General features: G+C 39.8%; 1 protein-coding gene across 4 annotated transcripts in view; it reads right to left on the reverse strand.

Annotated features, from left to right (window-relative positions):
• The window catches only part of trappc9 (trafficking protein particle complex subunit 9), a 956,085-nt gene that overhangs the window by 854,466 nt on the left and 87,236 nt on the right, over window positions 1–14,383 (reverse strand). For all 4 annotated transcript variants that reach the window (XM_041189162.1, XM_041189161.1, XM_041189164.1 and 1 more), the window contains one exon: window positions 11,599–11,744. In XM_041189162.1, coding sequence (XP_041045096.1) covers window positions 11,599–11,744 — 146 coding nt within the window. The remainder of the gene's footprint in view (window positions 1–11,598; window positions 11,745–14,383) is intronic.

The raw sequence follows: 14,383 nt of genomic DNA on the forward strand, positions 1-14,383 counted from the left end.
GATATTCTCCAGTGAGTTGTTTAATTGTGCAACCCCATTCATGACTCGATGTGTCAGGACTGCAAAGCTTAGATTTCATCCGTTAGTTGTGGGATCACTTGGCTCTGTTGCATGCTGCTTGCACTGTTAGTCGCCCTGTGTTGTAGGTTTCCTTTCCCATGTTTGACCTGATACCAAGAGACTTCATGGAGCACAGAGTCAATATTGAGAACTCCCAGGGCAACTCCCTGAATGCCAAGCATTCAGCTCCATTCGCAATTCCTCAGACAATGAAGCCACCAGTGCTCACATGCAGAAATACCTGGACAACACCTAGCCTTTCTCTGATAAGTGACAAGTAATATTCAAGCTTGTTAATTACCATCTCCACCAAGAAAAGGGCTTAATGCCAACCCATTGATATTTAATGGCAATAGCATTGCCGAGTCCGCCATTATCTATATTCTTTGGTTAATCATGGGCTAAAAACCCAACTGGACCTGCCACATAAATACCACGGCTACAAGAGCAGAGCAGAGATTTGTTCTTCTACGGCAAGTGGCTCAACTCACCAAAGCCTTTCCACCACCTGCAAGGCAAAGTCACAAGTGTTATTGAATACTCTCGACTTACATAGATGAGTGTAGCTGCGACAACACAAGAAGCTTCACATCATAATTGTCATCTGGCAGTTCAGCATCAACAATTTCCGTATTGGTCAGCAATCGCAACAGCACGATTTGCTTATCAGCACCAAAACAGATTCAAAATTTACATCTTCTGCAGGTTCAATAAAGAACTAATGTGTTCTAAGAGGTCTGCTGTTTCAGAATCTGCCATTGATGCCTGTGTAGGATCATACTGTCAAATGGAGTTGTCTTCCTCCAATGTTGGGTTAAATTTATAGTCCCAAAAGCAGTTTACAATGGTTTTGCTTTCAGATCCTCCCCTAATAAATGATCATGTGGATGCCAATAGAACATCAACCAAAAATGACTAGAATAAAATGCAGCAATTACTTGGCAAATATTTCTTGCCATCCTGTTTTATAGCAAATACACACCTTTCACTGGAACAGAGTTTTATCATAAGTAGTTATCGTGTGGCTAAAAATATTAGCTCCATCACATTTAGATCAAGTGCTTCACCTAAGACCCACAGTCAACCAATAAAATGACTTTTATGCCTTGCAATCATTCTTCAGCCAAAATGACTCAGCCATTCTTCAAAAAGAACCATCAATGACCTTCTGTTATTTCAAGAGGCCACAGGCAGAGTGCAGTATCAACATCATAAAAACATCAGGAAAGCAGATATAATTCTGAATTACCATCATCTTTTTTTTCTCCAAACATACCAATGCACATTCGATCCGTAATTCACTGCTTAGCTCGTGTGGTCACCTGAGAACTTAGCTTTGATGAAAACTTGCACTTTGCTTGGGTGCAGCTTATACAATAGCCGGTTTCATCAGCATGCAAGATGTCATCAGACTTACATTAAGATAAATTTTCAGAAATGTTATCATACACAAGTAACTTTCGCACCACACAAGTGTCAGGCAATGACCATCTCCAACAAGAGAATCTAACCATCGCCCCTTAATATTCAATTGCATTACCATCACTGAATCCCCCACTAACAACATCCTGGGGGTTACCAATGACCAGAAACTGAACTGGACTAGCCATATTAACACTGTGGCTAAAGAGCAGGTCGGAGGTTAGGAATTGTGCAATGAATAACTCACCTCCTGAAATCCCCAAAGACTGTCCACCATTTACAAGGCACAAGTCAGGAGTGTGATGGAATACTCCCCACTTGCCTGGACGTGTGCAGCTCCCACAACACTCATGAAGCTCAACACCGTCCAGGACAAAGCAGCCCACTTGACTGGCAGCACATACACAAATATTCACTCTCTCCACCACCATTACACAGTAGCAGCAGTGTGTATCATCTACAAGAAGCACAGCAGGAATTCACCATGGCTCCTCCAATAGTACCTTCCAAACTCACAACCATTACCATCTATCTAGAAGGACAAGGACAGCAGATAAATGGGGACACAACCACCTGGAAGTTACCCTCCAGGCCACTCACCATCCTGACTTGGAAATATATCACTGTTCCCTCAATGTCACTGAGTCAAAACCCTGGAGCTCCCTTCCTACCAGCACTATGGATGTACCAACACCACATGGACTGCAATGGTTCAGGAGGGCAGCTCACCACCACCTTCTCAAGGACAAGTAGGCATGGACAATAAATGCTAGCCCAGCCAGCAGAGTCCACATCCCATGAATGAGTTAAAAAAACACTCCTGAACCTGATGGCATTGCGGTTTTTGATTCATGATGCATCAGCAGGATCAGGTCCAAATTCTTCACAGTTGGATAGCCCACAGAATTTAGATGCTCTAGTTTCTTTAAACAGCCCAACAAAACCACTTCAACATCAGCAAAGGAGTTCTGTCGAAGGGTCATGAGGACTCGAAACGTCAGCTCTTTTCTTCTCCGCCGATGCTGCCAGACCTGCTGAGTTTTTCCAGGTAATTCTGTTTTTGTTTTGGATTTCCAGCATCTGCAGTTTTTTTGTTTTTAATCAACATCAGGAAAGCCCAATGTGCACAAACTCCTCATTTGGCTGTAAAAACTGCCAGTAATCAATAATGCATTTTATCTCTTTTGTGAGCTGAAAGGAGAGGGCATTGGCAAAGATGTTCAATCTGTGTCACAACTTACATTTCTTCAGGGTGCTTCTTCACTATTTTTCTTCAGTGGTCAGGGTCTTATTCATCCAAGTAGCCATGTGCTAGAATTACTTCAGAAACTGCTTTCGGTTGAGGGAAAGACAATCACAGCCACACACCAAATTTTGATCACATGATCAATTTAAATTAAACAGCACAGATCAGGATCCAGGAGCAGCAGGGATTCAAGTTAAACAATTATTGGTTGATCTGAATTACTAAGTAACAGTTTTTCAATTAATTTTTGCCTGATTTGTATTTGAATTATTGATTTACCAGGTAATTCAAATAAAGTGACTTCAATTTACAAATAGACGGTGAATAAATAAAACTTGTTCATCTCAGTTAACAGGGGAAGCAAGTTATTTACTCATGATGAATCAGGGAATATGCTAAAATAAGAGTGATATGCCATGTAACCCACAAGGTCTTAGTAAGGCCACCACCAGGAATCCTCCAGATGATCCAAGCAGATTCAGGGCATCACCTCAAAGAGTATTTTCTGATAACCTCCAGAATTCAACTATCATATGTCTAACTTGGTCGATCAACATAAAAGGATAGAAAATTCAGCAGTTCCGAAATGGGCTTTTCATATTTTTACTGTTATGAATTTAGCGCAAAGTATTTGTGAATGAGAGATTTTTTTTATTCATTCATGGGATGGGCATGTCGCTGGCTCAGCCAGCATTTATTGCCAATCTCCAACTGCCCTTGATAAGTGAGTGACTTGCTAGGCCATTTCAGAGGGCAAGTAAGAGTCAACCACATTGATATGGGTCTGTAGTCACATGCAGGCCAGACTACTCAAGGACAGCAGATTCCCTTCCCTAAAGGGCACTAGTGAGCCAGATTTTTTTTTTTTACATAACAATCGACAATAGTTTCATAGTCATCATTAGACTTTTAATTTCAGATTCTCTTTGTTTAAAAAAGTTAAAATTTGGTGGGATTTGAACCTGGGTCTCCAGAGCATTACCCTACATCTCTGAACTACTAGTCCAGTGTCAATACCACTACACCACCGCCTCCCCCAATGCCTGAGCATCAGTGCAGCAGCGAACACAGAACTGCATCTTTATTTTAATTTTCCTCCACAAGTACCAGCCCTACATGAGCACATTTAACATTTCATTGGTCCATAATAAGTATTCTTGAGACAAATACATCAACGTTCCCCTATGTACTCAAGTTGCCCTGCATGAAATACAAAAATTTCTTTGTTTCTGTACCAAACATATGAAAGTAACAATTGCAAAACATTTGCTACTTGCCATTTACACAAGTGTCTCTCGAGTCACTTACTACACATACCAAATATTTTAAAAATCACCTTTATCTTATTGCCATACAACCTAATACATTCCAGTAAAGTCATGCATCACAAGCAACTACAAAACAGCATATTAAGTGTAGCATCCGAACTATCATGTACACAAACTGATGCAATTTATTTTAGTGACATTCTTCACAAATACGTAAACCATATTTGCCTAGCATAGTTTATTAATGGATTGAAAGTACAGTAGAATGTAAATCCAGTGATCTCAGATCATTGTCATCATGTGTGTTCTGCCTGAAGGCTGGTCCTTGGCTCAATCTTTTCCATGTCTCTCTGTCCCGTGTCAGTCTTTTCATTTTCCAATAACTTTCTTCAATTTTCAAGCCATCCGGTATTGAAACTTTCTTCCTTACTTGCTATTTTTTTCCCCTCGAAATCTTCCCTCCATCATGTCACTAGTTAATCTGCTTCCTCTTGAGATATGCCCTGCCCAGTCTCTCTGCCTTTTCTCAATTACGTTGAGCATGAATGAACAAAGAAACTTGCTTTTCAGCGCTTTATCATTTGTTATTTTTTCTGTCCAGCTGATCCTTCCCATTCTCCTCCAAACCAAACTAAATCTGACCTCAGATGCAGGTCCAATATTCAGTTATACCACCAAACATCTACAGTGGACAAGTGAATCACCAAGGAAGCAGACATTTTGACTTAAGATCAATAAATGCCAACGATCTGACTAATTTATAAAAACTATTAGACTCAATACTGTTCATCTAATTACAACAAAATCTTCCTCAGGAAATTCAACAGCCACTAAAGGAAGCCAATATTTATTCATTTGAAATTAGCACAGTAACTATTTACGTACCCTGCTTAAAATTTTTCAGCAATCAAATAGCTAGGCTTTAAAGAAAATTAGCCTTTCCGGCCTATTAAATTTTTTATTTGTTCTCTTTTTACTGACAGCATCTAACTGAGACAGAAAAACTAAATGTGATAACAGACAAGGAGCCCTGCTTCAGTATACTGAAGCACCTTGTGCTCTAATAATGACCTCGTGTCGATAATGTTTGCTAACTGCCATATGCAACACATCAGGTTCTCTGTTCCTGGAGGATAATTTTGAATTTAAATTTTTAAAATTGGATGTTAAAACCAGATTTCCATTTGGTTACAGTTTTCTCTCTCAATGACAATACTGTTGAGAACAAATTATTCTCCCATACACACTCTAATCTTCACCTTACTGAACAAACAAGCTTAACATAATAAATGGCATATCCTACAGTAACCACAAAGGGCACTATTGATTTGTCTGACAGGTTGAAACTGTTAAAACTGTATATTCCGCTGCATGGGTATTGTCCAGTGTCACTGCACATGCCCCAAAATCTCTCAATTTACAATTGCTCTCCCCAGAGTTGCAAAGGTGGCCAAGGGAAGGTCTGACAGCATATTTCAAAATAATGTGGGTTTGTGCCAAGTAAATATGAAAAAGCTGCTTCCATTTCAACATTTAATTTCCAGTACATGCTAATCACTTTTGTCCTGTACCTCCACACTCAGCCACCAACTATGCTCACTTCAGTGAATTTCTTCATATTTGATTTCCATGGAACATTCAGCTTCACTTGGTGTGCTTTTTTTTGCTGTGACTACAATGCAGCTGATCTGAATATCTTGGATTCATACTAATTATCTGCACCAAGAAAACGTTTTCCCTCTTCTAGGATATTGTTAATCACTAAAATTATGCATAGGGCAATTATTAACCTGATATTCTACACCATGCTTTCATCTGCTATCCCTTTCACAAACTCAATTGCTAATCATTCTACTGGACCCTACATGATTTACCTGTCCATCTACTGTTGTACTGCAGTAATCGTCTCCTGAAAGTGATATTCATAACTTCACGACAGCCTACCTAAAATTTTAGGTAGTAGATAAATACTTACTTAGGGCAGTAAATCATGTGTAGACACATCACACTCTTAAATTACATGGAAGTGAAGAAGTTGAATATGATTGCAGTTTTTGTGATGGCCATTTTGAAATGTTCTGTCATGTTCTTTCAGATATTTTATGAATAAAGTATATTTTTTTTTAAAAAGACACCACACTGCTAAATTACATCGAAAAATAATGTTCACAATCCACCAGTTAATTTAGAATAGTGTGATGAAGTTGTATATACTGCAATATGAACCAACAATGACAAGATACGTGCTCATATCTTCCCCAAAACATTTAGTTTCTGATCTCAGCCACATCACCACAGGAAGCTCTTTTGAAAGTAGCAACTTCTCACATGGTGGAGCACAACATCAGCCATCACTGCAACAATCATTATTGAACTGCTCTCATGCACCTAGCAGTTGAGCCAGAATTAAAATCGTGCAGCACTTTAATGTACATTAACTGAGGTCAGAATTTGCTATGGAAGTTGACAAAGAGGAAATAAACTCCCCAGAAAGCAACAGACATGATTTTAAAGATTAAATATGGCATACTTTAATACAACAAATTTATGGTGGATGATCTCAATGAAAAATGGTATGTTCTCGGTCAAATAATAGATACTTTTTAAGGTAAGGACAGAAAATGCTAGAAAAACTCAGCAGGTCTGGCAGCATCTGTACACAGTGTTAACATTTCAAGTCCAATCTGACTTTTCAGAAATGGAGAGAGGTAGAAATGCAATGGTTTTTGTACTGTGAGTTTCTCCAGCATTTCTTTTTTTATTTCTGACTTCTAGCATCTGCAGCATTTTGCTATAATATTAACTTTTGAAGCTTCATTCTCAAAGCACAATAATTTGTCCCCTAAATTAAACGTTCTTGCAACTTTTTTTTTTATTCATGGAACGTGGGCATCACTGGCAAGACTAGCATTTTTTGTATTCTGAAGTGCTGCTTTCTGTGCATTCAAGTGCTTAAGTTGGAGCTTTGTGAGTAAGGGAGTTTTAAGGTTAAGGGTTAATGTCCATTTAAGATCCAGTCTTTTCTTAAATTTAGCAATTAACTAAAAGATGTTCTTTGGGTTGAGAGAAGTTGAGGTTTAGTCCAGCCTTAAATCAGGGGTATACAGGCTCTGGTTGGAGCTGCAGCCAGTTAATTATATAACTGGCTTAAACTGGTTTTTAGATGCTTGAATCGGAGTATAAAAATACAGTCCTTCTGCAGTGCTGCCTCTGTCTGCATTAGAGTGCTTAAGTTGGAGTTTAGTGAGTGAGGGAGTTCAGGGAAGAGGGAAGGTGATTCTTTCATTTTTTACCTTCACTCAGCGTCCAGCCTCTGGCTGTTACTTCGCTATAGGGAAACCCATAAAGCAGCAAGTGTTCAGTGAGAGAAAACCCATAACGCAGAGGGGGGTGTGAGTCAGGAGTTTACAGATTAAATATAAAAGGGTGATATTACAGGAGTCCTGCAAGTTCATTGATTGGTAAGTATAGGTCTTTCTGGACTCAGCACAGAATTGACAAATGGTGAGTTACAAGTGAATTATTATATTATACCATTCTGCAGTAAATATTTTATATAAAGTTTAAGGTACATCAGCACAGCTCAGCCATGTGGAAAGTGCAACCTGCAGAATGTGGGAAGTCACGCAGGCACAAAGTGCCGGCGATGACTACATCTACAGGAAGTGTCACCAGTTGCATAAACACGAGCTCCAGGTTGTAGAACTCAAGCTGCAGCTGGGGCCACTGTGGTGTATGTTTAGAGGTGACCACACTGCAGCTAGGAAATACAAAGGCAGAGAGGGAATGGGTGACTGCCACAGTATCTAAGGCAGGGAGTGCAGGAATCTCCTGAGTCTGTCTCACTCTCTTACAACTTTTCCATTTTGGATACTGGTGAGCAAGATGGTTCCTCAGAGGGCTGTAGAAGACCCAAGATTGTGGCACCACGGGTGGCTCAGCTGCACAGAAGGGTGGAAGTGCTATAGAGGTAGGGAATTCCATATTTAGGAGAGCAGATAGGCATCTCTGCAGCCAGAGGCGTGACTCCAGGAATGGTATGTTACCTCGCTGGTACCAAGGTCAAGGTATCACGGCTGCAGGACATTCTTTTGGAACAGGGTCAACAGCCAGAGGTCATGGTCCACATTGGGACCAATGACATATGTAGGAAAAGGGAAGAGGTCCTGAATGCAGATTTGAGGGAGCTAGGAAAGGAATTAAAAAGTAGGACCTCCAGAGCAGTAATCTCAGGATTACTCCCAGTGCCACGTGCTAGTGAGCATAACAATAGATAGATTGAGCAGTTCAACAGATGGCTGGAGAAATGGAGTAGCAGGGAGGGCTTTAGATTCTGAGGCAGATGGAATCTGCACAGGGAGGACAGGTTATACCTTAACAAGACTGGGACAAATGTCCTCATGGGGAAGTGTGCTAGTGCTGTTGGGGAGGGTTTAAACTAGATTGGCAGGGGGCTGGGAACCTGAGGAAAAAGTCAGACTGGAGAGGGGAAGAACTGGTAATGGGAAGTAGAGAAGTATCAACTGAAAAAGAAGATTGATCATAGGAGTTGTAACAATGTTAACAGAATACTTGGAAAATTTGGTAGAAATAGAGTAGGCAATAGTAAGTTACTCTAGGGGTCAGAGTAAGAGGGAAAACAAAAAAGCCTAAAATCAGATTTAATGTTTATGTGTATGAATGCACAGAACGTGATAAATAAGATTGGTGAACTACAGGCACAGGTTGACAAATGGAATTATGATACTATTGCTACAACAGAGACCTGGCTCAAAGGAAGGTGATGCTGGGCATTACATTTTCCTGGGCAGAAGGTGTTTAGGAGAGGCAGAAAAGGAAGAAAGTGGGGGATGGTGTGGGGGGAGTGGCAGTATTGATTAAAGATGCCATTACTGTACTGGAGAGTGGTCAAGGGCAGAATCTCTATGGCTAGATGTAAGGATCAAAAATTGCAATAACATTGATCGATGTAGTATATAGACCACCAACCAGTGGAAGGGAAGCAGAGAAACAAATCTACCAAGGAATCACAGAGATGCAAGAAATATAGAGTAATTATAATGGGGGACTTCAATTATCCAAATATAGACTTGGATAGGAGTAGTGCAAATAGACAAGGGGGGGACGCGAATTCCTGGAATGTGTTCTAGATCATTTTCTGTGGTAGTCCAACAAGAGGGCAGGCATTGTTGGACCTGGTTCTGGGGAATGAGTTGGTCCAAGTGGATCAAATATCAGTGAGGCAGCAGTTGGGAGATGGTGACCATTGCATCATAAGGCTTAGGTTGGCCATGGAAAAGGACAAGGAACAATACAGTACAGGGATAATTAATTGGGGGAAAGCCAACTTCAATGGGATGAGAATGCATCTGAGTTGAGTAAGTTGGAATCACATGTTGGCAGAAAATACTGGCTTATCAATGGGCGATGGATGAAGAAAGAGAGGTGGAGATGAAAAGGAAGAAATGTGTAAACGACAGATGTCAGGTAGAAAATACAAAGGAGAATCAGGCTGAATATAGAAGGACCAGAGGGGAAGTGAAGAAACTAATAAGAAAAGCAATGAGAGAGCATGAAAAGAAACTGGCAGCTAACATAAAAGGGAATCCCAAGGTCTTCTATAAGCATATAAATAAAAGGGTGGTAAAAGGGTAGGGCCGATCAGGGATAAAAAAGGGGACTTGCACCTGGAGGCAGGAGAAATAGCAGAGATATTAAACGCATACTTCACATTTGTCTTTCCAAAGGATGATGATGCTAACCAGGCCAAGGTGAGAGGGGAGGTAACTGGTACACTAGAAGAATTTACAATTTAGAAGGAGGTGGTGTTAGAAAGGCTATCTTTACTCATAATAAATAGGGTACCAGGGCTGGATGAAATGCATCCAATGATACTGAGGGAAGAGAGAGTGGAAATTGCAAAGGACTCTGTGATAATCTTCCAGTCTTCTTTAGACACGGGTGGTGTCAGAGGACTGGAAAATTGCGAATGTTACACCCTTGTTCAAAAAGAATAAAACCAGCAACTGCAGACTAGTCAGTTTGACTTCAGTAGTAGGGAAACTTCTGGAAACTAGTTTGGGGCAAAAATCAGTAATTATCCTGTACTTGTCTAGGTGATTAAGGAAAGCCAGCATGGATTCATTAACAGAAAATCATGTTTAACTAATTTGGAGTTTTTTGAGGAGGTAACAGAGAAGGTTGATCAGGGAAATGCTTTTGTTGTGGTATATATGGATTTTCAAAAGGCATTTGATAACAACGCTACACAACAGACTTGTGAGCAAAATCCTACTTTGTGGAATAAAAGGGAAAGTAGGCACTTGGAGAAGAAATTGGCTGAGTGACAGGAAACAGAGTATGGATAAATGGGTGTTTTTCAGATTGGAGGAAGGTCTGTCATGGAGTACACACACACACACACACACACACACACACACACACACACACACACACACACACACACACACACACACACACACACACACACACACACACACACACACACACACACACACACACACACACACACACACACACACACACACACACACACAGTCTAGACTGCAGTGTTCAAAGCATGATTTCAAAATTTGCAGCTGATACGAAAATTGAAAACATTGTCAACTATGATGAGGATGGTCTTGAACTTCTAAAAGACATAGGCATGTTGGTGGATTGGGCAGACAAGTGACAGATAAAGTTCAATGCAAACAAGTGCGAGGTGATTCATTTTGCCAGGAAGAATATGGAGACACAGTCGAAAATAAAGGGAGAAACTCTAGAGGAGGTACAGGAACAGAGGGACCTTGGTGAATGTGTGCATAAGTCATTGAAAATGGCAGGGCATGTTGAGTGGACAGTTAATAAAACATAGAGAATCTTAGGCCTTATTAGTAGGGGCATTGAGTACAAGAGTCAGGAGGTCATGTTGAACTTGCATACGACACTAGTTAGGCCTTATCTGGAGTATTGCATCCAGTTCTGGATGCCAAACTTGAAGGTTTTGAAGGCATTGAAGAAAGTACAGAGGTGATAAGTGAGAATAGTGAGAAATTGTTCCCACAGCATCAAGAACTAGAGGGCACAGATTCAAAATAAGTGGCAAAAGTGTTGAGAGGAAAAATATTTTCACCCAAGGGGTGTTGAAGTCTGGAATGAACTTCCAGAGAGGGTGGTGGAGGCAGGTTCAATCAAGGTATTCAAAAAGGAATTGGATTGCTATCCAAAAAGAGAGAATGTGCAGGGTTACTGGGAAAAGGAAGGGGGGGTTGCACTAGGTAGAATGCTCTTTCAGAGAGCCAGTGAAGACCTGATGGGCCGAACGGCCTCTTTCTGCACTGCAAAGATTCTGTGATTCCTAATTGCCCTCAAGGTGGTGGTAGTGAGTCACCTTCTTGGACCACTGCAGTCTATGCAGTATTTCTACTTTCATAATTGCTCTGCCCCTATTCTTAATGGGTATCATTTTAGAAAAGCTTGGTTTTCCATCAAAAGTCAAATCAATTACAGCATGCAGATGAAAAACAACATGGACACCAGATCATCAGAGTCACCATGGAAATTAATACAAAAGCTTTATCTGAATTGATACACTCTCACCTATTTTTTTGCTTCTTTCTTCACCGCGGTGATGTGCGATAATCGGTGAGTAAATGAAAGGGCTCTTGGAGGACATGTTCTGACTGAGTGTGTTTTTTATCTTGAATGGGCGGAGGTTAGGTGGGAGATTCAAGAGCTTTACAGACCTAATGGAAAAAGGAGAAAAGGAAGTTAAAACATCAACTTTTATAACCTCAAAATTTGGAACCATAAGTGATTACAAAAATGCACATTAAAGAAAATATTTTGTCCATTACAAAAATCTAGAAATAGCAAATAAGATAACTAATTGAAGTGGGTATACAATTTTTAAATTAAAAATCAGAACATACCTCAATAATCTATTAACTCAAATGTTTTAAAGAATAATTACTTTTGATTTTATATGGAGAATAAATGAGCCTCAAGATAGTCCAAGCATACAAGTGCTTTGATATGCCTAGTATTATCACTTGGCAAACTTGCCACAAAGCAGAATAAGGGCTCGAAAACATATTGCTCCAAAATATTAAGTTGAATACACTCAAATTCATGGTGTTTCTAACTTGAGCTACTCTATTCTTCCAAATCTATGAAAATTAAAATTTCCCTTTAAAAGAACTCTACTTTTACTGCAAGCCTCTTTAATTTCTGAATTACTACATTTTGCCAGCAGACAAGTTCCATTACAGTTTCAAGTACCTGTTTATTCCTCACTTGCAACCATAAAGTCTACACTGATTGCTTTCCATTATCTCTATTCTCTCTTACTAATGTTGTAACAGTATTTTTAAAGATTAAAGTTGAACAACAGAATTGTAATGGAGGGTAGTCAGGCTAGTTGCAGGGAGGGGTGAGGGGGTGGTCAGTAATAGAGTTGCCCAGGAGTTATTAGTGGTTTTAATCCTTCTAGCTTTTCCTAGATAATTATTCTGCCAAGAGCGTTGGAACTGTCCATCAGAAGTTGTCTGTGTGTCTGTCTGTGTTGAATTAAAGACAGCTAGTCTGAAGGCTTTGATGTTTCAGAAGAAAAGCTAGAAATGCTAAGTAAACATGGCTGAAGTTTTAGAGTGTGAGGTGTAAAGGAAAATTTGCATTTTCAGATAAACCAGAGTAGTTTGAATTTAAAAGGAAAGGGTGAAATGTTACACTTAGCCAGAAGAAGCCAAAAATTATGTTTATTTTTCCAAAATTAACCGATAAAATTAATACTATGAAAAATTTTTATTAACAAAAAGACATATAGAAACAATGAAAATAGCATTCAAAAGGGGAAAATATGTATAAAGTAGAGAAGGCTATGTATAAGGCAGGGGCATTCTAAGATCCAACAAGTGTGAAAAGCCTCCAACCTCTACGTACCCCACAGCTGCCTATAGGAACTGAAGGTAAAGTGATTCACTGTAAATATCTCTGTCCAGGGTATCATGTGCTTTGCCTGTTAAAATCTATTTTGCTGTTAAGGTTGCCTTAACAGGGGTGTAACTGGGAGTCAGATTAATTAGGGGAGCTGGGAGTTGATACTATAGTAGTAATTTGTAGACCTATGTATGCACTTACAATTATTTATTTTATTAATAATTGTTTAATTTAGTTTTGTAAAAAACCTCTCAGACTCAGTGGACTTATTACTACTGAATTCAAGTCACGCATCTCGAAAATACAAATTGCAAAATAGTTGTGGCAGTTGTTTCAAGCTTTCCTCTGGGATTTGAGCAGCTTAGCATTTACCATCTGCTGTGCCAAAACACAGTTCTTGCACAGAGACTTCCAGGGGGTCCCCCAGCGCATCTTCTGGGATACCTCCAGAGGATGACCCCTGTAGATTAGGAGTCCTGGGCCAAAAATGCCTTATATGAGCTTTTGTGGTTGGTCATGCGAAAGGCTGTAAAGAGGTCAAGGAAGATAAGGAGGAATAATACATCATTTGTGATATTGATTTTGGTTTGGGCCATTTCAGTAATGCAAGAGGAATGGAAACCTGATGGAACAGATTAATAAAGTCTTAATAAGAGAAGTAGGAGGCCATTTCGCCCATCGAGCCTGCCCACCATTCAGTGAAATCATGGCTGATCTGATTGTGGGCTTCATGCCACTTTCTTTCCTGTCCCCCATAATCCTCAATTCCCTTTTCAATCAAAAATCTGAATATATTCAAGGCTGAGTTAGACAATGGCCCAGCCCCCACTGCCATCTGTGGAAGAGAATTACAAAAGATTAATGACCCTCAAGAGGAAAGATTCATTCTCATTGAAGAGAAGATGGGCACAAATTTGAGAAGTGGCAACACATTCAAGGACTTGAGATAGAGGGAGGCTGAAGATGAAACAAAGGCAGTTTGCATGGAGAGAAGGATGGAGGGTGTTTTTTGAGCAAGATGTTATGATGGTAATTTAGAAAACAATAGAAACCAATAACTAAGGATAAGAAATTATTTACAAAGTCAGCTAGCATGGAGGCCAAAAAGGGGAAAGTGGTTCAAATAGGAAATAATTCTTCAGGGTAATCAACAAATGGAATAACATTCAGACTGAGTAGTAGAGGGATAATTTAGGAAACAATTGAATATCACAAAGTGGGGCTTTAGCATTACTGATGGATGAATTAAGGTGGAGCTACTGGTCTTCCTTATTCATAACTATCTTGTGATACTGAAGACTAATTCCAACCTTGGAAAAAACAAATTTGAAAACCTGACTTCAGCTGTGTTACAAGCTCACAAGTCAGCTATCATGAAAAGTTTTAGGGTGCTTCAGGTTAAGTTTGCAGCTACAGCTTCTCAGCCTCAGTATTCAGTACAGACAAA

Source organism: Carcharodon carcharias, chromosome 6, assembly GCF_017639515.1.
Source record: "Carcharodon carcharias isolate sCarCar2 chromosome 6, sCarCar2.pri, whole genome shotgun sequence".
Classification (NCBI taxonomy): Eukaryota; Metazoa; Chordata; class Chondrichthyes; order Lamniformes; family Lamnidae; genus Carcharodon; species Carcharodon carcharias.